The sequence below is a fragment of the Typopeltis vanoorti genome, chromosome 1 (assembly GCF_054136105.1).
Source record: "Typopeltis vanoorti isolate ZY-2024b chromosome 1, IOZ_Tvanoo_1.0, whole genome shotgun sequence".
Taxonomy (NCBI): domain Eukaryota; kingdom Metazoa; phylum Arthropoda; class Arachnida; order Uropygi; family Thelyphonidae; genus Typopeltis; species Typopeltis vanoorti.
In genome coordinates, this window is record NC_143549.1 from 154,990,673 (window position 1) to 155,014,340 (window position 23,668).

At 34.5% G+C, this 23,668-nt stretch overlaps 1 protein-coding gene across 1 annotated transcript in view; it reads right to left on the reverse strand.

The window, feature by feature from the left end:
• LOC150110561 (beta-TrCP-like) overlaps window positions 1-23,668 on the reverse strand; it is a 171,976-nt gene that overhangs the window by 22,967 nt on the left and 125,341 nt on the right. Inside the window, exon 9 of the mRNA XM_090394800.1 lies at window positions 1,218-1,328. Coding sequence (XP_090250926.1) covers window positions 1,218-1,328 — 111 coding nt within the window. The remainder of the gene's footprint in view (window positions 1-1,217; window positions 1,329-23,668) is intronic.

Here is a 23,668-nt window from a genome sequence, read left to right on the forward strand (position 1 = left end):
AATTACCCCCTTTATTTAAAAACAGAGATGTCAATCCATTTTTATTAGTAGAACCACTGCAAAATTGTTGAAGCCAACAAGACTTTTGTGCTGTAATAATTCCAACAAAAATGTTTGCAAGTTCCAAAATACAGTTGACTATCACTAAAGCAAACCTGAAGACAACAGGAATAGGTTGTTACAGTGAATTTTCTTGTGCCCGAGGAGTGATATATTTTTTTTTTTTTTTTTTTTAATCGGCTGTTTATAGCGAGTCATTTCCCTGAATTATTTCCCCTCCTTTTTTCCTGCATATGCCTTTTTACAAAAGAACATTGCCAAAAGACTTGCAAACGTTTGTTTTTGGATTAAAATAAAACAGTAATTTTACTATTGAGTCAACAGTTAGAAATTTCTTTGAAGCAAGCAATGAGAAATTCCAGCATTCCTATTTCACTGCTTATTTTATATTTGGCTTAAACAATGGTATTCCCATTTCATCTACACTGATTATATACCTCTTACTGAATATTTCACTGGTTTGGTACTACATAAAAAGTACCTCAAGTAAATCAGTGCACATCAGTTTTGTTCTCATTTAGCATCTATGTCATTCATTCTGCACTTTGTTAAGATGTGAAATATAATATGAACAATTTTGTGGAATGTCTCAAATGGAAATTCAAAACAAAGTAAATTTTATCTTCTGTTAACAATGATTAGTTACTCAACATGAACTTTTGCTGTCCCACAAAATATCTGAGTGTGCTAGAATGCAATTCAAACCAAAATGCTTTTTCTCCAGTCTTGAATACCATTAACCACAGTCATGCTTTATTCAAATGCTGCAGAATTTCTACATACAGATGCAGAATTATCAAGAAAATTGCATGGTCTAATGTTGTTGTTTTTTTTTTTTTTAACTTTTGTAATAAAAATTAATATTATCACTCACTCAACACTCAATTGCACTAGCAAAATATTAATTTTTCAAGTATCAAACACATCTTTCATGTATGCTGTTAACTATAAGAGTATTAACAAGCAACAGGAATTACCTGGCACTTTGTAAACAACAAAGATACCATCTATAGCATGAATAATTTTAGTCATAAAAATAAATTTCTCTTAAAACTTTCTTCCAGATCTTTCAAAGTATATATATACTAAGAAAAAATCTACAGTTATATATATATATATATATATACACACACACACAATAATTGTGTACTATTTACCCATCATATGCACCACTGACAATGCGCTTATTATCAAAACGTATGCACCTCACTAATTCTTCATGGCCCTCTAAAACTCTTAAACAAGCACCACATTCAATGTCCCATAATCTAAAGAAGAAAAAAAATTACTTTTTCAATCTAATTTAATTTATTAAAATCAACAGCTTTAAAATTTAACCTCACTGCACTGAATCATGCTCAATACCAAAAATATTATTATTTAAACCAATAAATGAATGAATTCATTTCTAGGCAAGTTATTTTTTATTATTTTTTAAACTCAACTTCCCAAACATTTTCTGATTAAAATCAAATGAACCCCGTTCTTAAAATGTATTTATATGTCTCTTAAAAGTAGAACAAGATAATTATGTAAAATTTATATTAAAAAAAGAGCAGATAGTAAATAAAACAAGGCCAAGGAAATATAGGTGTAATAACATGTTTATGGTGGTTTGCTAATCTTTCCTTTCCCATTCTGTTTCTGGAATAAACAGAATGGGACAGGAAAGATTTGCAAAACAGCCATTTGATTTCAAGATCTAGGTCAGGGGTGTTCAACCCGTCAATCGCGGAGCAATTTTTGGTCAATCTCTTGTGTATTCCTCCTTACTTACAAATTTAATTAAAACTGAAAATATAATATTTTATTTATCATTATTTTGCATTATTTTTAATTGGCATTAAGCATATTGCTATTGTTTATTTATTTTTCGTTAAAATTGTCAAATCAGTAATTTTCTTATAAGTCCGGGTAAATGAATTAATTTGGATCAGTAGAAGTCAAACAGCGAGCCGAGTGAATATGATTATAAGCAAAGTGTAAAAACTCGATTGTAGCTTAAATATTCCAAAGCACATTACATCAATTTTTTACTTAGGTTAAGTCCCATGTGAATATTGTAAAAAAAGAAATGTCTCGGTATAGTTTGCATTAGATATTTTTGTAAATAAGTCTTTTGAAGCTAACTGTATATACTGCTTTAATAAGAATATGTTAGAGTGTTAAAAACAAAGGCAATGTTTTGTCGCTGAAGCTGTACATGGCGGCATTAGAAAGACTGTTATTGAAACTTGTATGAGAAAGCTTGCAGGCTCTAAGTGTAAACATCTCCGAAGTCAGTCAGAAAGAGTTTAAACAACTTTCCGATGGCCAGCAACTTACAATCAAAAGAAAGTGGAGGAGAACAAAAGGCATGCCGAACTTGAAACTTAAGATGAAAGACTGATACTGATTCTTTGGGGGGTTGCCAAACTTCATGCAAGGTCTCAGATCTCAGAGGAGGCCTAATAAAAAGGGACTGAAGCAAGCAGAAGGGGTCCTGGTTCCAGAATTGCTGTTAGAGAGGAGGCCGCCCGGTCCAGAGTTACAGTCAGAGAGACTGCCCAGATCCACGTTGCTTGAGAGAAGAGTTTACTGCTTCCAGAAAGGAGCTTCTCGGTTTGAGACGTAGCTAGAGAGAGACTACTTCTAGGCCGCAGACAAGGTTTCAAATTGCTGAAAGGAAGAGTTCCAATTGCCAGAGAAAAGTTTCCAGGGCAGGTTAATGTCAGACATTCACCAGTGTGTTGCGTTTTCATTACAATTTGATGAATCAAACGACTTCACTGATATTTCTTAGTTAATGGTATTTATTTGCATGGTATTTCAAGATTACTCAAGTAAAGAAGAACTTTTGAAAATTATACCATTATTGAGCAGGACTAGGGGAGAAGACATTTTTTCAGCATTTGATGAATGTGTGAAACAACACAAACTTCTGCTTTTTAAACAACTTGTATCTATTACTACTGATGGTGCTCCTGCAATGATAGGTAATAAATCAGACTTCATTTCATTATGTAAAAACGATGACAAATATCCAGATTTTTTAACGTACCACTGTATTATTCACCTACAAGTACTGTGTAGTAAAAGATTAAACACAAAAGATGTTTTTTGATATTACATTTAAAATAGTAAATTCTGTTCGAGGAAAAGCTCTGCAACGGCAGTTATTTAAATTACAGGCAGATGATGATAGGGAACTTTTTATAGAAAAGTAGCTCGGGCAGTAAAAAAGGTTGAACACCACTGATCTAGGTGAACTGATGCAGTCAGAGGTGCCCTATGAGAAATATAAGATCTGACAAGACTGAAGTGATGACAATGACAGACTATTTGGAGGCAAATTATTGACATAAGATTAGCAATAACATACACTTAATCATGTAAAATGCTAGTATCCTGCACTTGAAGTATATATCAGGAAACTGATGATGATGATCAAATATATGTTTTCAAAGGGGGAGATGGGACCTTTTTTTTAGAATTACAAAAAAAGCTAGAATGTGAATTTATGAAGTGCATTTGCATTATATATAATGCATAGTACCTATTGGATTCATTTTGTCCTCTTAAATTATTCACACGTCTGACTGGAAGAATTTTATTGAAACTGGGATAGAAAATACTTACAAAAATCTGCTGAATTTCCAATTTTTGTTTGAAGTGATTCATTTGTAAGAGCACAAATTTTATACACTGCAATAGCACTTCTAAAATTAGGATGTTCATAGTAACTGGTCGTGCAGCTTGATTTTGCTTTAATGAGATCATTTTTATGTATAACTGAGAGGAGACCTCCACATAGCCTTTAAAGGAATGCGGAGAACCGACCAGGGCTTCTAACCTAATGTCCAATCCTCACCTTCTCGTGGTGCACCCTGTTGGGTATCTACCTTGATACTGAACGAACGAGGATGGGCTGGCAATTTGGGATTTAGCCGACCAAATTGTATTCTTATTGGTTAAACCAAAATAGAAAATGATGGTACAACATGACAAAATTTCATGCCGGCTGGGGCGTCGCCCGGTTAAACAAGGCCCCCGTTGTTTTCGCCAGGGAACCAGGGCGAACAGCGAAAAGTCAGCTACTGGAACAAATCTGAAAACAAACCCCAACTCAACATCACCAGAGTTAAAGATCGGTACTATCAATGTAAGAAGCCTGAATGGCAAAGAAATGGAGCTAGCTGAGGAATTAGATAAGTACCAGATCGACATAATAGGGGTGACTGAAACAAAAAAGACCAAAACTGGTGAGATCTTTCTGAGCAATAAATACAAAATGTTATATTCAGGCAATGACAATCAAGGAAAAGAAGGAGTAGCCATAGTATTCAACACAAAATACGAGGCTAATCTTCTTGAATGGCACTCAGTCTCAAGTAGAGTAATGTGGGCAAATATGAGAATGGGGAACTGGACAATGAGAATTATTTGTGCCTATGGTCCCACAGAAGGTTCTACTAAGGTAGAAGTGGAGGAATTTTTTGAGGCTTTAGAAAAAGCAATTGACACAATGAAAAAGGAAAAGTTGGTCCTTGTTGGGGATCTGAATAGCAGAGTAGGGAATGATTGTGAGACATACAAAAATATTTTGGGATAATTTGGAGAAAAGAGCAAAGCTAATAATAATGGCAAATATCTGTTGGATTTCTGCTCAGGACATGGACTGGTTATTACTAACACCATGTTCCAACATAAAAATGTGCACAAATTCACATGGAGAGAAGAGGCTAGGAATAAGAAAAGTCTCATTGACTATGTTATTGTTGATAGTGATGTTTTTTCCCTGGTGCAGGACACCAGAGTGTACAGAGGATTTGAAATTGGAAGTGATCACTATTTAGTCTTGAGCAGGATAAAATTGAATTTCATATTGAAAAGAATAACATGTAAGAAAGTTTTAAAGCGAATAAAAGTTCAGCAGCTCTCAGATGTGAACTGTAGACTAAAATACACAAAGATTATTGAAGAAAAAATGAAAGAGTTTGAGAACAGGAATCAAACCTTGGAGATTCAGTGGCAAACTCTGAAGAAAACATTGATTGATTCTGCCAGAGAGGCATGTGGTGAGGTTGTGTGCAAGGATAAAAAAATCAGAACTCCCTGGTGGACACAGGAAGTTAAAGAGGCAGTGAAGGAAAAGAAGAAAGCATATCAAAAGTTCCTGGCAAATAAGTCAGCTTTTACTCTTAGAGAATACAGAGACAAATGTAAGAAAGCTAAACAGTGTGTAAAACTAGCTAAACAAAAGTCATGGGAGGACTTTGGCAAGAATATAGAAAATAAATATCAAGAAGGTGGCAAAATATTCTGGAGGTTGTTGAAGAAGCTTAGGAATGGAGGAAAGAGTGCTGTAAAAGGAATTAGAGATGATAAAGGTGAAATGAAAACAGGAGAAAAAGATATCCTTGAAGTATGGGGTAATTACTTTGAAAAACTGCTAAATGAAACAAGCAGTGATGACAGCACAGTGATAAAAAACACTGACCAGGCATGCAGTCAGGATTACATATCCATACTTGAAGTAGAAAAAGCCATCAAAGGCTTGAAATGTGGAAAGGCAGCAGGAGTAGATGATATTCGACCAGAAATGCTGAAGTATGGTGGCATAAGAGTCTTACAGTGGCTGCACTGCATAGTTCAGAAAGCCTGGACAGAGGGACGAATTCCCGATGATTGGAGTAGAGCTCTCATAGTACCCATATATAAAAAGGGAAATAAAACTGAATGTGAGAATTACAGAGGTATTTCCCTACTGAGTGTTCCTGGCAAGATCTATGCAAGTATACTTGAGAAACGGTTGAGAAGAATTGTGGAAGAAAAGCTTGGTGAAGAACAAGCTGGATTCAGGCCAAATAGAGGCTGTCAGGATCAGATCTTCACTTTACGACAAATAGTCGAGAAAGCATGGGAATATAACAAAGATCTGTATTTAAGTTTTGTCGATTTGGAAAAGGCATATGACAAGGTGCCAAGAGAGAAGCTATTCAATACGCTGCAGTTATATGGTGTCAATGGGGCATTATATCAAGCAATACTTAGTCTTTATTTGAGTTGTAAGTCAGCAGTTAGAATTGAAGGAAGTACAGGAAGATGGTTTAATGTTAAATCTGGTGTGAGACAAGGATGTACATTATCCCCTCTGTTATTCATTATCTATATGGATCACATTATGAAGGAATGTGGTATTAAACCTGATATCAAAATTGGAGATGTTAATGTCAGCTCTTTGCTTTATGCGGATGATGTTATACTTCTAAATAAATCCGCTACAAGTCTGCAAGATTCTCTGACTAAATTGAATAGCTGTTGTAATAGATATGGTATGAAGGTCAGCAATAAAAAGACAAAGACAATGAAAATAGGCAGAATCATTGAAAATGTCAACTGTGTTGTGAATGGAGAACCTGTGGAACAAGTAAAACATTTCAGCTACTTAGGCACGATTTTTACTGAAGATGGTAAATTAAATATAGAAATAGACAACAGAATCAGCAAAGCTGGTATGGTGGGAAGTCAATTGAATAAATTCATATGGAATAAAAAAGAAATTAGTCAGAACACTAAATTAGCTGTATACAAGACAGTGTTCAAACCAGTTTTAACTTATGGATCTGAGAGCTGGGTCAGAAGTAAAACACTTGACCAAAGACTAGAGACCGCAGATATGAGAGTCCTGAGAAAGATTAGAGGCGTGAACAGATGGCATCAATGGCAATATCATATTAAAAATGAGAATATTAGGAAAGAACTTGACATTGTCAGCATCCAGGAATGTGTTAGCAGAGCTAATCTCAGGTGGTATGGTCACTTAAATAGAATGGGAGAGGAAAGATTAGCAAAACAAGTGTTCTCTGCCAGGTTGGCACGAAAACGACCCAGAGGAAGACCAAGATATAGGTGGATTGATACGGTACAAAGTGTCTTAGACGATAGAAATATAAGATCTGATAATGTTGGAGTCTTGACAAGTAACAGACTGATTTGGAGGAAAATTGTAGATAGGAAGTTAGTAATGATGTAATTTTTTCATGTAGTACTGTCATATCCTGTACACCCCTTGAGGGTACATGGCAGGAATTTGATGATGATGATGATGATGAGATCATTTTTATTGGCAAAATGATTTGAAGCTATTCTGTATTGGCTTGATAAAATTAAATGAAATTTAGTATATAAGATCTGTATCAAAATTTGTCAAATTGCATCAGGAAAACATTTGCAGTGGAAAAACTAGGCAAAACAAATCATATCTAGAATATGTATGCCAAAAATATGGTGAATATGTTATAAACAGAGTGCTTTAAATGCAAATTTCTTGAAAACATAAATATTGACAATCAATGTTAAGGCTACCTAGTCCTATGCATATGCTGTAGGGAAGTAATCACTGACATTAATCACTCTTAAATTTGTGACTACTTAATGAAGGCATTTTCATTCCAAACTCTGTTATAACTATCATCATCAAATTTTAAACATATATCCTCAAAGGGTATAGAATGCTATAAGAGTACCACCTGATTAAATTTACATTATTATTAGCTCCCTATTAATGATTTTCTTCCAAATTAATTAGTTATCAGGTCTCTAATACCATCAGATCTTCCATCTTTAAGGAAAATTAACTGCATCAATGACCCAAATCACCATATGGAAAGCATAATTTATGCTTTCTATCTATGCTATTTCACTACACTTTGCATCTGTGTAATAACTAATGTAAACAAGCATGGCTGGTACAATGGCTAAATCCACCTAGATCTTGGTAGCCTTCTGAGTTTTTTCTAAATTTTTCCTCTTGCATTCTTGATTTTCAAACTTTTCCTCTCACATTCTCTTCAACTGATAAGACTGCCTTAGATTAACTCTCTTCATACATTCCTGAATGCACAATATCATGTTCCATTCTAATATCTTCATTTTTTTCTAATCCCACTCTCAGATCCATAAGGTAAAATTGGTTTGAATGCCATCTTATATATTACTACTTTAGTGTTTTGGTTTATATTTTATTCCACGTAAATTTAATCAACAGGCTCTCCAACATACCACCTTTGTCTATTTTATTTATTTCAAACTCTGATTTGTCATCTTCATGATGTGCCAAAATATTTTACTACTTCTGTAGATCACCATGATGTAGTTGATGTGTTCCATGTTCCTGTCTATTTTCAGAATTTGTCTTTTTATTATTGAATTTCAAGTAGAATTCGTTATAGCAGCTATTCAATCACCTGCAGAAAGTAAAGAGCCTGAGCATCTCAAATTTTGCAATCAAGTTTAATGCCAGCTTTCTTCATAATGTGATCAACATATGAGGGTGGTCTGAAAAGTTCTCGGCTTAACAATGAAGAAACGAATTTATAATTTCAAAATGATTATTTTTCAACATAATCTCCCTTAAGACTAATACATTTATTTGAGAGATGCTGCAGCACCATTATCAGATGCCCATAGTGGTTCTCAGTAAGATCTACAAAACACCCCTCTACAGCTGCAATCACCTCTTGATTCGAAGAAAAATGCTGACAAGCGAGGAAGAGTTTTAGTTTTGGGAAGAGATAGAAGTCAGAGGGAGTCAAATATGGGGAATAGGGTGGATGTTCCAACAATTCATAGTGCAAATCCCTTAATTTTCCCATTGACAAAACACTTTTGTGGGCAGGTGCATTTTCCTGATGAAAGATGATTTCTTTTCTTATGCAGACGGGTCTTTTCTCACGAATTTTTTTGTCTAGTCTGGTGAAAAGATCAGAATAATGTTTGGATTATGGTGTACAATGGTGAATCCAATATCATCCATAGTAATAAATTGACACACAAAAATCAGTTTTATTCTTGTTAAAATGCTCCAAGCACTGTTCAGAGAGATTTGCATGCAAGTGCATTTTTGATCTGCTGTGAGCAAGCTTGGCACCAATCTTGTGCAAAGCTTTTTCATTTGCAATTTTTCATATAAAATATATCCTACATGTTCTTTTGAAATGCCTATAGTTACAGCAATTTCATGCACTTTGACTAGATAATTTTAAATTATCCAATACCATATCGTGCACTTGATCAATGTTTTTGGTGTTGATACACTTTTTGGACGTCCTTCATGTGGATCATCTTCAAGGCTAGTACGGCCACGTTTAAACTCGGCAGCCCAGTTCTTTATTGTCAAAAATGAAGGAGAAGAGTGCCCATAAACTTTTATGAACTTCGAATGAATTTCTTTTGGCACTGAACCTTCTTTTACAAAGAATTTTATAACTGCATGATACTCAATTTTATCCATTTCAAGGGACAGACAACACTTTTGCTTCAGACAGCTGTATAAAACAAACTACTTGATATAATGACTTGCAATTTCACACAGATGTACCAACTTAGAAAAAAAAAATCTTGCCGATAGTGTTGCCATCTATGGTCGAGGCCGAGAACTTTTCAAAACCACACTTGTAGATGAATCACAGATTCTTGTTATATCCTATGATTTCTCAGCTTTTTGTCTTAAAGTGAAAATTTGATCCTGACAACTCCTCTTTGGCCTTAACCCAGCTTGTTCTTCAAGTTTCTTTTCCACAGTTTTTCTTAACCTCTTCTCAAGTATGCGTGCATAAATCTTACCTGGAACATTAAGTAGGGAAATTCCTCTAATTCTCACATTGTTTTATTTCTTTTTTTTTATAAATGGATAATATAGCTCTGCTCCAATCATCTGGAATTTGATCTTCTGAACAGGCTTTCTAAATTATGTGATGAACCATCACAAAACTTTTATATCCCCAATATATAAGCATTTCTTGTTGAATCGGGCTGTTTTTCCACACCTCATGTTTCAAGTATTGATACATACTGTCTGACCACAGATCCGAGACCCTCAGTTGGCTTGGTGCCAAGAAGAGTCAATTCACATTGAAGGAGAGAAATGAATAAGATGATGTACAAATTCGTTACCAACACGTGAAATCACGTGCATAAACGTAAAATTTTCGAACTGTTACACAAGCAAAATAGTTGCCACTTTAAAAACTTCAATGTTCATAAAAGAAAAGTTAATTTTCTGACGTAATAATAAACAATTCATCCCACCAGATGGATTGATCGGAATGGATTCTCCTTCTTCTGACATGTGCAGAAGTGTCGAAGGGTCTTGCATTTGTGGGCATACAGTACTTCTAACTGCATTCCTTTTGAATTTTTCTACAACTGTTCTGTCACTGGTTATCTTATTTGCCAGTTTTTCAAAGTTATTATTCCACACATTCAGAATATCTTCAGTTTTTTGGTCATCTTTATCACTTCTGATTGCTTTTACAGTACTCTTTTCTTCAAATCTGAGATTGTGCCTACAGAACAATTTGCCATGTGCAATGTTTATATTTTATATTCATCTAAAAGTGGTTTATGATTTTTATTTTTTCACATAACTTAAATTTTTTGTTGTTATTGTCAGAAATTTAACTTGGTTCTTCTTTTCCAGGACTATCTCTTTATGAGTTCACTATTTAGTTCTGATTTTTCAATCCTTGCGAACAGCTTTACCACATGCTTCTTGGCCACGCAACGCCACATCACCATATAATAATTTAATGTAAGAAATTGATTGATACCCTTTTCTCCAAGAGACCAAGTTGTTAAACTCCAAGATTTTTAACTAAAGCATCATTAAATCTAATACTAACAAACTTGGTATACAGCTCTCTCTTATTATGACTTATGACTCAAGATAGCTAATAACCTATTTGACTAAAATTAGTCATTTATTGATTTTAATCAGTCCTTGAGAATATACTGAGAAATCGATTTAAAAACATCTGTTTATGCAAAGTCAAACCATTGCAAACACAGGGGCTTATACATGCTGTTGGCCAAAATTATGACCAAAGCATATTACACTGGGTATCACCTTATTAACTGGTTTGCTTGTTTTAGGGGAAAAAACCCTGCAGCTCACATCAATGAATATGGCATAATAAATCTGAGATATAAGAGCTAGGTCAGATCTTACTTCCTACAACACAATATATTTGGTATATTATATCTATAGACTAGCCTTCTACTCTTCTTTCTTCTGCTACTTACTCATTCAACCCCTCCCCTTCCCCAGTGCTATTATAGCAATTCGAGAGTGTGAGGTAATTTTTTCCTTTCAAACTGTAGTTTCCACTACTAAAAGAGGCAAGCCTAGTTACCCTAAACAAATATTACTTGCAAGTCTCAAAGAAATCTACCACATGAAACATTAGAAGTATAGGGGTGAAAATTAAAAATGTGACAAATGTAATTGAAAACCAAAAAAAAAAAAAAAGTAAAGTGAAAGAGGTGGTAGTTCTGGTGGGCACTAATAATTTAAGTAGTGTCAAATATAGTATGAGAGAAGATATGAAAGGTCTGTTGGAAGAAGCCAGAAAGAAATGTGAGAGAGTAAAAATTGTAGGATTGCTACCCACATATGACAGTACTGAGAGAAGAGGATGATCATAGCAAATGATTTCATGTGCAGGCTGTGTAGAAGAAATGGATACAAGTTTTTCAATGTGCGGAGTGTGTTTCATGGCAGAAAATACTTGTATAAGAAGGATGGCCTGCACTTGAATTCATTTGGCATCAGGAGCCTGGAGAAATTACTTCTTGGTATAAGTCCTAATGCAGAGAGTCAGGGAAACTAGATCATCAAGGGAAGAATGGGAAAAATGTATGTGAAAGTTCAGCTATGATGTGCAAACGTGATAAAGATACAAATGTCTTCGAACGTGGTTATGAATGTGGTGAAGGAGTGGAAAAATATGCTTTGGGTTCAGACCTTTTAAGTATGTCTGGGGAGGGACAAGAGAAAATCCTAGAACAAGACCAAATAGATTGCATATCTAATTGTAAGAATAAAGGTTGGTAATTTATTATGTCTGTACATAAATGTCAGGAGCATCAGAAACAAAGGGGTTGAGTTCGTTGGTTTATTGAATATTATGGCCTAAGATTTTTAGCATTAGTGAAACTTGGTTGTCAGAATCAGAATCAGATATGGTAAGTGGGATCGAGTGTAATGGGTATAATATTTTTAGGAATGACAGAAGAGATAGGAGAGGAGGAGGAGTGCTATTAATGATATCAGATGACTTAAGTCAAATTAGGTAGGAACACAAGAAAACAATGATGGTAACAATGTCCCATGTAGCAGTGAGTTTGAGTCTATCTGGTGTGAAGTGTGAAAAGAAATTGGCCAAGCAAGCTAAAGGCAATCTAAAAGAATTTTATCGTTATGCTGCAAGGAAAAGAAAGAATAACTTTAATGAATGCAGATGGTACTCTAGTGTCGGAAGCTAATGAGATTGTTCAATTAATGACTGCTCACTTTCCTAAGATATATCAACCAGGTGTATGAAACATGGTGCACAGTGCTACTGCTATATTAGATGAAGAGTTAGAGTTACATGAAAATGAGGTTGAAGAACTGTTACATAACCTGGATAAGAATTTGTCTATAGAGATGGATGGAATATCCGCCTGTTTGCTAAAGGAGTGTTCAGCCGAATTGGCGAGACCTTTCACATGTTTGTATAACTTGAGTCTCAGCTCAGGAATGATACCACAGGAACAGAAGGAATGAATGACAGTTCCATTGTACAAGGGTAGTGCAAAAACTGATGTGTCTAACTATCGACCTATCAATATCTCTGGTGTGGTAGTGAAGATTTTAGAGAATTTGCTAAGAACTCGCATACAGAAATGGTACACAAACATGCTAAACCCTGCAAGGAGCAGTATCGATTACTAAAAGGAGATCATGTTTTAGCAATTTGCTCATATTTTATAACAATGTTACGGCAGAGTTGGATAAAGGAATGGATACACTAAGACATAAACTGGAGAATATAGGATTGGAATAAAAACTCTTGATGTGGATCAGGGGATGGTTGATAGATAGATATCAAAAAGAGGTATAAAGTAGGTGCGAATCTGCAAGATTTAAGGTGACCAGTGGTGTACCTTAGGGTTAAGTCACTAAGCATTATTGTTGAATCTATACATTAATGACATCAGGCAGAGTCTAACATCAGATGTACAACTGCTTGCCAATGATATGAAGATAGGTAGGACAATCAGGAATGCAGAGTTGGATAAAAGGAATGGATACACTAAGACAAACTGGAGAATATGGGATTGGAATATAAACTCTTGACTTGGATCAGGAGATGGCTGACAGATACTAAAAAGTGGTATACAGTGAGTGTGAATCTGCCAGATTTAAGGTGACCAGTGGTGTACCTCAGGGTTCAGTCGTTGGGCCATTATCAATCTATACATTAATGACATCAGACAGAGTCTAACATCAGTGCAAATGTTTGCTGATGATGTGAAGATAGGTAAAGCAATCAGGGATACTACTGACATTCAGCATTTACAAAATGATTTGAATAAGCTGGAAATTAGGGTAAACGAAAACGGCTGCAGTTTAATGTTAGTAAGTGTAAAGTTATGCACTTCAGCGTGATTAGAGTTCTAGCAGCATATTATATTAGCAGGGTATGCTACAAGAAACTCAGGAGGCAAGGGATCTTGGCATATTGGTGGATAGGAATTCGAAGTTCAAAAGTCACATAGCAAAAGTTACAAATACAACTCAGAGGATAATTGAAATATTGAAGCAAACTTTGATATGTAAGGATAAGGAAGTCATTTTGCCTCTCTATAAAGCTTTGATAAGACCATACCGAGATTATTATATGCAGATTTAGTCTCCTAGGTTCCAAGGAGATAAAGAAGCTGTGGAAAGGGTACAAAGAAGAGTTACAAAGATTATATCTGGATTATGGGATTTAGATCATAAGGAAAGACTACGAGTATGTGGATTGCAGACACTGGTTAACAGGAGAAGAAAGAGGGGTGATATGACTGAGCTCTATAAACTTTTGAATGAGTGTTATAGGATAACATCTGATGAAATTATTCATTATATGGAAGGTGGGGGAGGGGGCATCCATGGAAGTTAAGTTTGGTCACAGTCAAGAAAGGGGTAAGCACTACTTTTATCTCCCAGACAGCCACGAGTTAATGGAATAGTTTGCTTTTCGGGGGTGGTGAGTGCATCTAGTGTGGATGAATTTAAGGAAAGGTATGACAAGTGGTTTGGGTGATTTATAGCCTCCTTGAGGTCTCAGATTTGGAGGAAACTGGAATGAAAAGATTGGCAAAAATAACACAGGATGGGAAAATTTAGATATGGAAAAAGAAAGTGGACGTGGAGAGATGCTTCTGGAATTTGCCACGGATAACAATCTGATGATTTGCAATACCAAATTCCAACAAAAAGATTGTCGTAAATGGACGTGGCGCTCCTTCGATGGCAAACACAGGAATATGATCGACCTGATATTAATAGACCAGAAATGGAGAACCTCAGTTCAACAGTGCAGATCATTCCAAGGAACTGATATTGATTCAGACCACAGTTTATTAATTGCGAATATAAGACTAAAACTGAAACAGAAATACAAAGGAAAGTTCCAAAAAGCTAGAGACATCTGAAAACTAAATGAAGACAGGCTAAGAACAGCATATCAGAACATATTGGAAACTAAGCTTAAGACCCCAAGTGAAAAACACTACAGTGCTAAAAAAAAGCAGTAGAGATGAAGTATTCCTGAAAGAGAAAAGATCAACAAGAAATGGATAACTCAGGAAACCCTAAAATTGGTACAAGAGAAAAGAGAACTGAAACTTAAGAGATAATTCAGAGGTAGCAGATGAGTTATACCGTCAAAAATGCAATGAAGTACGGAAAGCAGCAAGATCTGATAAAGCCAAATGGTTGGAGGACCAGTGCAAAGACATTGAACAGTACTATGAAGAACACAAAACCAGAGAGGTCTACAAACTTATAAGAAATGTCAATAGGAAGTAGCAAACAAGATCAGTAGCAGTCAATGAAAATGGTAAAGTATTGATGGATAAGACCGAAATCATACACAGATGGACAAGATATTGCAGCGAACTATATAAAAATCAACTAAATGATACTGCAACAGAAGTAATCAAAGAACTAAAAGCAATCTCTCCACCAACAGAGATCTTTGAAAATGACATCTTGGAAGAGGAGGTGAATAAGGCTATAAAACATCTCAAGAACAACAAGAGTCCTGGAAATGACAACATAATAGGCGAGATTCTAAAATATGGGGGAGAATCAGCTGTAAAAGAAATACATAAGCTATGTAATGAAATATGGAGATCAGAGTATGCCCCTGAAGAGTGGAAAAAATTGGTCTTGGTTGTTCTTCATAAGAAAGGCAGTGCTTTAGAATGCACCAATTACAGAACTATTGCATTAATGAGTCATCTTGGCAAAGTGCTGATGAAAATACTAACAGGATGCCTGAAGGGGCATATGGAGGCACATCTTCCAAATGAGTAAGCCTGATTTCGACAAGATCGAAGTACAGTGCAGCAAATATTTGCACTAAGACTAATAGCAGAGAAAGCTCGAAGAAAGAACAAAAAGATATATTGCTGTTTCGTGGACTTCCAAAAAGCATTTGATAATATTGACCAAAATATAACATGGGCTGTCTTGGAATCCTATGGTGTGGACAATAAATTGATCTGCCTGCTGAAAGATATAAACATCCAAGCACAAGCAAAAATCAGAATAGCAGGTGAGACTGGAGATTGGTTTGCCACTAGTCAAGGCACAAGACAAGGGGACCCAATATCACCAATCATCATCATCACACATCTGGGAAGAACACTAGATAAGATTAAAGAAGAAGGTGGAGGCATTTCAATAAATGGCATGAGAATAAACTACCTCTGCTTTGCAGATGACATCGTCCTGATTGAAGAAGATGCAGCAAGGCTGGAACAGACATTGCAAACACTATGCACAGAAGGAAAACGATATGGACTAAATGTCAACTTTGAAAAAACTAAAACAATGATATTTGGACAACAGGGAGTTACTGAACAGAGTTACGATAGACAGATTTCAACTGGAAAATGTGGAACACTTCACATATCTTGGATGCCACATGACGCATGACTTGGACCCCAAAAAAGAGATAAAAATTAGAATAGCCAGAGCAGCAACTATTTTAAAAGCCATGGACAAAATTATGGAAGAGCCAAGCTATAAAGATGCAAACTAAACTGCGCATTGTAGAAACCTGTATCTTCAGCAGTATGCTCTATGGATGCGAGGCCTGAGTACTCCTGAGAGAATCTGAAAGGAGGATAATGGCATTTGAGAGGAAGTGCTATAGAAAGATCTTGAGAATAAGCTGGATACAGAAAGTGAAAAATTAGGAAATCTACAGACGAATACAACCAAAAGAAAACCTGATCCAGAAAATAATCAAAAGGAAACTACATCTATTTGGCCATATATGTAGAATGAATGATGAGAGAAAATTAAAAACGTTGCTGTTTGGAATGATTGAAGGAAGGAACAAAAGAGGAAGACCAAACAGAGAATGGGGCGATGACATCGTCAAATGGTGCAGAAACTCTATACACAAACTTCATCTTGCACAAAATAGAATGCAATGGAAGAATCATATCAAGATGGCAGCAGACACCTACGGGCATTGGTCCCATGGTTGCTGATGATCATAAGGTCTCAGATAATAGTGCATAAGGAAGAAGATTATATAGTATTTTAAATGAGGAACTTTCCTTTCCCACCCCCATCCCATCCTATCCTACCCAGTTCAATAAAGTGAATAAACAAATAAGTACAAAAGCTAGCATAATGTTTTGCATTCATAAATCAAAGCAAAAATAACCCATCATATATACTTGAATGAAAATATATTAAAAATACGATTAAAATTAAATAAAGAAAATTTAACAGTTGTTGGAGTCCCTAATGTCTCTAAAGAAGATGGGTTTTACAAACAATTACATAGAATATAAGAAAAAAATAAATAAACAAAAAATTTGGAAAACCAACAATGAATAGAAATTACTTTGATTATATAATTTTAAAAAAATTAATACATTCCATAAACATAAAAATATACATGATGTCCAATTGGACATAAATTAATAATAGACTACTTTATTTATGAATGAAAAAACAACCAGCCTTTTCCTAGATGCTAAAGAAATATAAAGTAAGACTAGTTCAGAGATAGATGCCAGAAGTTTTTCCACTTGGTTACTATAAATTAAAGATGCCAAGAAATTATATTCTTGGTTTATTCAGGTACAAACTTTGTTTGCTTATACTTGGATTAAACCAAGAATTAGGACACAAAAAATATCATAAAAATAAATTACATATATGGAATAATGAAATAAAAAGAATAGTCGGGAAAAAAAAAACTAGCCTTTACTGTATGATAAGTAGTAAAAAACAAGAAGATGAAACTGAATATTAAAAAAGACAAGCAGTAGCCAAAAGAGAAACCAGAAAGAGACAGAAAAAGCTGGGAAAAATAAGTGTCATACCTAGAAAATGATATATAAAATAAGACCTAATGATCATAAAATACTAAAACATATGAATGCAGATATAAAAGAAACTGGAAATATAAGTTACGAAGTAATTTAAAAGGATTTTTAGATTATTTACAGACCTTAAGACAAATAATACTAACATAAAAAAAAAAAAAAAAAAATTAGCAAAATGAATAAGATGATGCAATCACAATGAAAAAATTACAGAACAACCTATGTAGAATTAAAAATGGTAAATCAGCAGGAGAAGATTGGATAAACTCTGAACTGTATCAATTTCCTGGAAAAATTTTCATCAGAGATTATTGAAGGTTTTACATAAAAAATATATACATATGGACAAATACCAACAGAATGGAATACAAGTACAGTAATTCTGATATTAAAAAAAAAAAAGGAGATTAAAAAAAACCTGCTAATTCAAGAGGAATTAACTGAATACATACTACAAAAGTAAATATACATATAAAGTATATAGTAAATAATTAATGAAAAATTAAAAATATATGGTGAAAAAAACATTATTAGAATGTCACAATGGATTTAGAAAAGGATGCTCTGCAATGGATGCAGCATTTTGTTTAAAACTAATGTTTTATTGCAGGCAATATTGAATATATACAATGATAATAAAATAAAAATAATGAAAAACGAATATAAACCAATGATGTTTGAATGAAAAATTAATATAAACCAAGTGTTCAAGACAGGGATATCCCCTGTCTCTAACACTTTTAATATATATATATATATATATATATATATTAATGAAATATTTATATAGCGGAACACTTTAAATAACTCGGGTATAAAAATTTCTCATAATAATAAATTAAATACATTATTGATTTACAGATGATTAGTTAATAATATCAGAGAAGGATGAGAATTTACTAAGAATGATACGTAACTTAAATATCACAGTAGAATAGCTACTGATAAAGCTAAAACAATAGCATTTTGTGAACAAATTCCAATTAGAAGTAAACTAGTTATTAATAATAAAATAACAAATAGATAAATATCTATATATAAATTTCGCATCCAAGATACTTTTATCTTGGATGTGAAATGTCATAAGAAGAAGAAAAGAACATCCAATTTTAAAAATTGGATGTTCTTTTCTGATTTGATTTGTCTTCAAAATGTTTGCAGGTTATGGTCCTGACAAATAAAACTGTTAATCCTAATCTTGTACAAAAAGAAACATGCTTAAAAATGCATAATTTTTAGCAATACCTGCATTATTATATGGTAGTGAAATTTCTGCAAAAAATAAACAAGATAAACAAATAAAAATTAGTGATACTAGATTCATTCGAAAAACTGCAAAATACACAATATTAGACAAAAAAAGAATGAAGATATTTAAAAGAACTAAAAATAAAATCAACAGAAGAATAAGTAAAAAAATTGGATAGAACAAGTAACCTGAATATCTGATACTTAGTATCCTAAAACATAAACCAAATGGGAAGAAAAATGCTGGGTGGACCTCAGAAGAATCTGCTAGATTAAAATGAGACCAGAACAAAGATTTATATCTGTATTTAGTGTTATGATGATGAAAACCCAGGGTTAAGGAAAGAAGAAAAATCCAGAAAGGATACTACCTATGTATATGTTTGCAACCAGCTGACTCGTTTTAAGTTGAAATTTTTATATCCTGTTTCTAACTTCTGTGCTCATTAAACATTTTTTGAGCAAGCTTTTCCTTAAAAAGAAAGAGACAAATATTAAAAGAGACTAAATCTAGAAACAGGGTATTAGACAATCATCTTCAATGTTTATTTTGCATTGGTACAGTTTGAATCGCCAGTTTGAATTTCCTGTTCTGCAACATGTGTGTTGCAGAACAGGAAACCTTCTGACCAGAGTTTAAGTTCAGTCTTTCATCTTCAGCAGTTTTCTGCCCTTGATATTTGTCTAACGTGGCAGTATAATCACTTCAGGTGCTTTTAGTTTATAGCTATTTAAAAAAAAGTGTTAATTAAAAGCATAATTTTATTTATTTTTTATTGTTGTCCTATGGAAAGGACAACTAGTCTCTTCCACTGCAGGGAAGAGACTAGTTGAGTTTTGTGCAGAGAATTCTTTGTTTGTTACTAACACCTGCTTTAAACAGCACAAAAGAAGATCGTACACGTGGATTTCACCTGATGGACAATACAGATATCAAATTGACTATATACTTGGACAAAGAAGATGGAGAAGCGCAATTCAGTCTGTCAAGACTTTTCCATTCTGTGGAAAAGATTTTGTGCAGACTGTGGAACAGACCATGAGTTATTAGTGGCTACGATACAAGTGAAATTATGGAAATTGAAAACAACACAAATGTCAATCAGATATGATCTTGGAACCATACCAGCTGAATACAATATTAGCATACAGAACAGATTCAACACACTCAATTTGTGTGAAAGAGAACCAGATGAACTATGGAAAGAGATTAAAACAGAAGCAAAGAAGAATATTTCAACAGTCTGTAAGAAGAAGTCCAAATGGCTCTCAGAAGATGCCATCAAGACTGCTCAGGAAAGGAGGAAAATGAAGGCTACAGGAAATTTGCAGGAAGTACGCCGTTTGAATGCAGAGTTTCAACGACAAGCCAAAAGAGACAAGGAAAAATACTTTAACCAGGAATGCAGACAAATAGAAGACCAAAACAAGAAAGGAAAAACAATAGATCTTTTCAAAGTGATCAGAGAACTAACAGGGAAGTTTAGTGCCAAGGTGACAATATTGAAAAGTAAACACAAAGGATATCTTACAGAAGCTGCAGACATCAAAGAAAGATGAAAGAAAGATCAGAAGAAATTTGAAGAGCAGAATTATACACAAGAGCCAGTACCACTGGAGAGTGAAGTGAGGTGGGCACTGCAACAGCAATTCAGTAAGAAGGCACCAGGAGGAGATAGAATACCTATTGAGCTGCTCAAAGCCCTGGGAGAAGAGGCAGTTACAATTTTAACAGTTCTATGTCAGCGAATCTGGATCACAACTACATGGCCTACGGAATGGCAAAAATCATTTTATATACCTTCATTGAAGAAAGGCAAAGCAAGAGAGTGCAAAAATTACAGAACTATAGCACTGATTTCTCATGCAAGTAAAGTCTTACTTAAGATCATTCAAAAAAGACTGGAACCATTCATGAAGAGAGAAATGCTAGATGAACAGGCAGGATTTCAAAAAGGCAGAGGAATAAGAGATCAAATCGCCAATGTGAGATGATAATAGAAAGAACACAGGAATATCAAAAGAATGTCTACCTTTGTTTCCTTGACTATAGCAAAGCATTTGACTCTGTAGATCATGTGAAACTGTGGAATGTGTTAAGAACAATGGGAGTTCCAGAGCATTTCATTATCCTTCTGAGGAATCTTTATTATAAACAAGAAGCTACTGTCCAAACAGATCTTGGAGAAACTGAGTATTTCACAATAAGTAAAGGGTGCGACAAGGATGTATTTTATCTCCGTACCTGTTTAACTTGTACAGCGATGGCAGGGCTATAGGAATCTTTAGTTGGAATTAAAATTGGTGGGAAAAATATTAATAATTTGAGGTATGCAGATGATACCACCTTCCTAGCAGAATGCAAAGAAGATTTAGAAGAACTTATTATGAAAGTTAAAGAAGAAAGTGCTAAATATGGTCTTAAACTTAATATCAAAAAGACAAAAGTTATGGCAATGTGTGAACTTAACGATTTTGAAGTAGATGGGGAGAAAATGAAAGCAGTCATTTACAATTTTGTGCTCCTAGGGTCCCAAATTGATAAAGATGGTTATTGTACTGAAGAAGTTAGAAGATTATCACTCGGAAAGAAAGCAATAACAAATTTAAGCAAGATCTTTAGGGATAAAGATATTAGCCTCGCAACAAAATCAGAATCGTGAAAGCAATAGTATTCCATGTGGTACTGCATGGATGTGAAAGTTGGATCCTGAGAAAGAGTGAAAGAAAGAAGATAGATGCATTTGAATTATGGATTTGGAGACGCTTAGTAAGAATACCATGGACTGCAAAGCAAACCAATAAATCAGTGATAGACAGAATAAAGCCCGATTGCTCCTTCAAAGCTATGATCATCAAGCAAAAATTGTAATACTTCGGAACATATTATGTGAGCAAATGACAGTCTGGAGATGATGATGCTTGCTAAAGTTGATGGAAGCAGGAGAAGAGGAAGACCAAGAATTAGATGGGTGGATGGAGTTAAAAAGCAACTGGAGTGATCCTGTAAATTCTGAAAGACATGGTCAGGAACAGATCTGAATGGAGAGTATATGTTCGTGGGATCACCAGGAATCGAAAACGACTCAATGGAACATAACACCCACCCATGGAAGTTATCCTTACATTTGTAAGGATAACTTCCATGTTAAAATTCCTTTTTTTAACTTCCCAGTTAAAAAAAGGCAAAGTAAGAGCAACTCTGCTATCACACTACAACTTAGTAAAAATGCAACTGCAGAATCCCTTACCTCTTTCTTCCCTGTGACTGAGTATACAATGATAGAATTTGAATGGCACCAAGCACAAATGTGTGAAAGAAAGAAAAGTGCCAAATGATCGGTGAGCCTACTGATAACAATCTTCAAGAAAAGGAGACAGAACAAATCTAGAGAATTACAGAGGAATGTATCTGCTTTGTGCATTAAAATTATACACAAAAATAACTGAAAATATAATCAACAATTTGATTAAATTATATAATGAGCAACAAATATTTATTTATATTCAAGCAAATAACACAGAAATCATTAGAATACAATAAACTTCTTTACATGCCTTTTACTGATTTAACCAAGTAAAGAACACAATAACCACATTAAAAATAAGAAAAATACCAATCTGTGACAACAGATTAATTTCAGAACTAATTAAGAATACACACACTAATAACTACTCTATAATAAATACAGACTAAGGACAAACTGAAGAAAATTAAGATGTTGGAAGTTTTTTCCCCCCCACTTGGTTAGACTATAATAAATTTAGTTTAATCCTTTATCCAAGTGTAAGCAAACAAAGTTTGCGCCTGTAGTATTTTCAGGGCTGAGGCAGCTCGTGGTAAAGGTGGACCAAGCTCTCATCACTCCTACTCTTAATATCTCCCATAATGCAAGGCACATCTCCTTGTGGACATGTATAATACTATGCATTAAGGGAAGGGCCACTACCCATACCGGATTCAACCGGTGTCAGTGGTGATACGAAGGTGGAAGCAATGGAGAAGCCATATTTACCTATATGAGTTGCCAAAAGGTGTTTCACCTTATTATTAAATTACTCTGGATATAGAGGAAGAAGTTGGAAGTTTTTTCCCACTTGGTTACATACATACATAGTTTATTCACAATATAATACAATGTGAAAAGGGAAAAGAGATTTGTATTAAAAATTAAATATTGCAAATTATAGTCTTCCAAGTCTCTCTATCTTGAGCTAACTGGTGGATGTCAGATGGAGTTTTGTAGTTCAGCCTATTGATGGTTTCACTTATGTATTGCCCAAATTGTCTGCATGGTCTTCCTCTACTGCATTTGCCATCTTCTGGTTTGTACAGGATGAGGGATTCCAAAAAGGGGGAGACTTCAGGATGTCTGAGTTGATGCCCAAGCCATCTGAGTTGTAGTTTTTTTAACTATACTGACAAGTGGTTCTCACTTAGCCAGATTTAGCACAGTAGAGTTAGTGACGTGGTCAATCCAGGTATATCCAAGGATCAGTCTGAGACATGTAGTTCCAAAGGAGTTAATTAGATCTGTAGTTTTTTTGGTGCTTATTGTCCAAGTCTGAGAACCATACAAGAAGATGGAGCTACTGGTCGCAAGGTATAGTCTTAATTTTCTCTTTAACAATACTAAGATGATTTCCAGATGGGGCAGAGTTTGTTATAGAAGACTAGAGCCAGCTGTTTACGTTTTCTGATATCATTTTCTGTATTGCTGATGTACGATCCAAGGTATTGAAAGTCCTTTACTCTTTCTAAGTTTCTAAGGGTTTATTGTTGATATGTAATATAAAGTTTTCACAACCTATTGAGAATACTTTGGACTTTTAGATGTTAATCTGTAGACCAATAAGTTTAGCCTGTGCCTCTAGTACACTGAGATGTTTATTGTGCATTTGTTGGTTCTGTATCAATAAGTACAACATC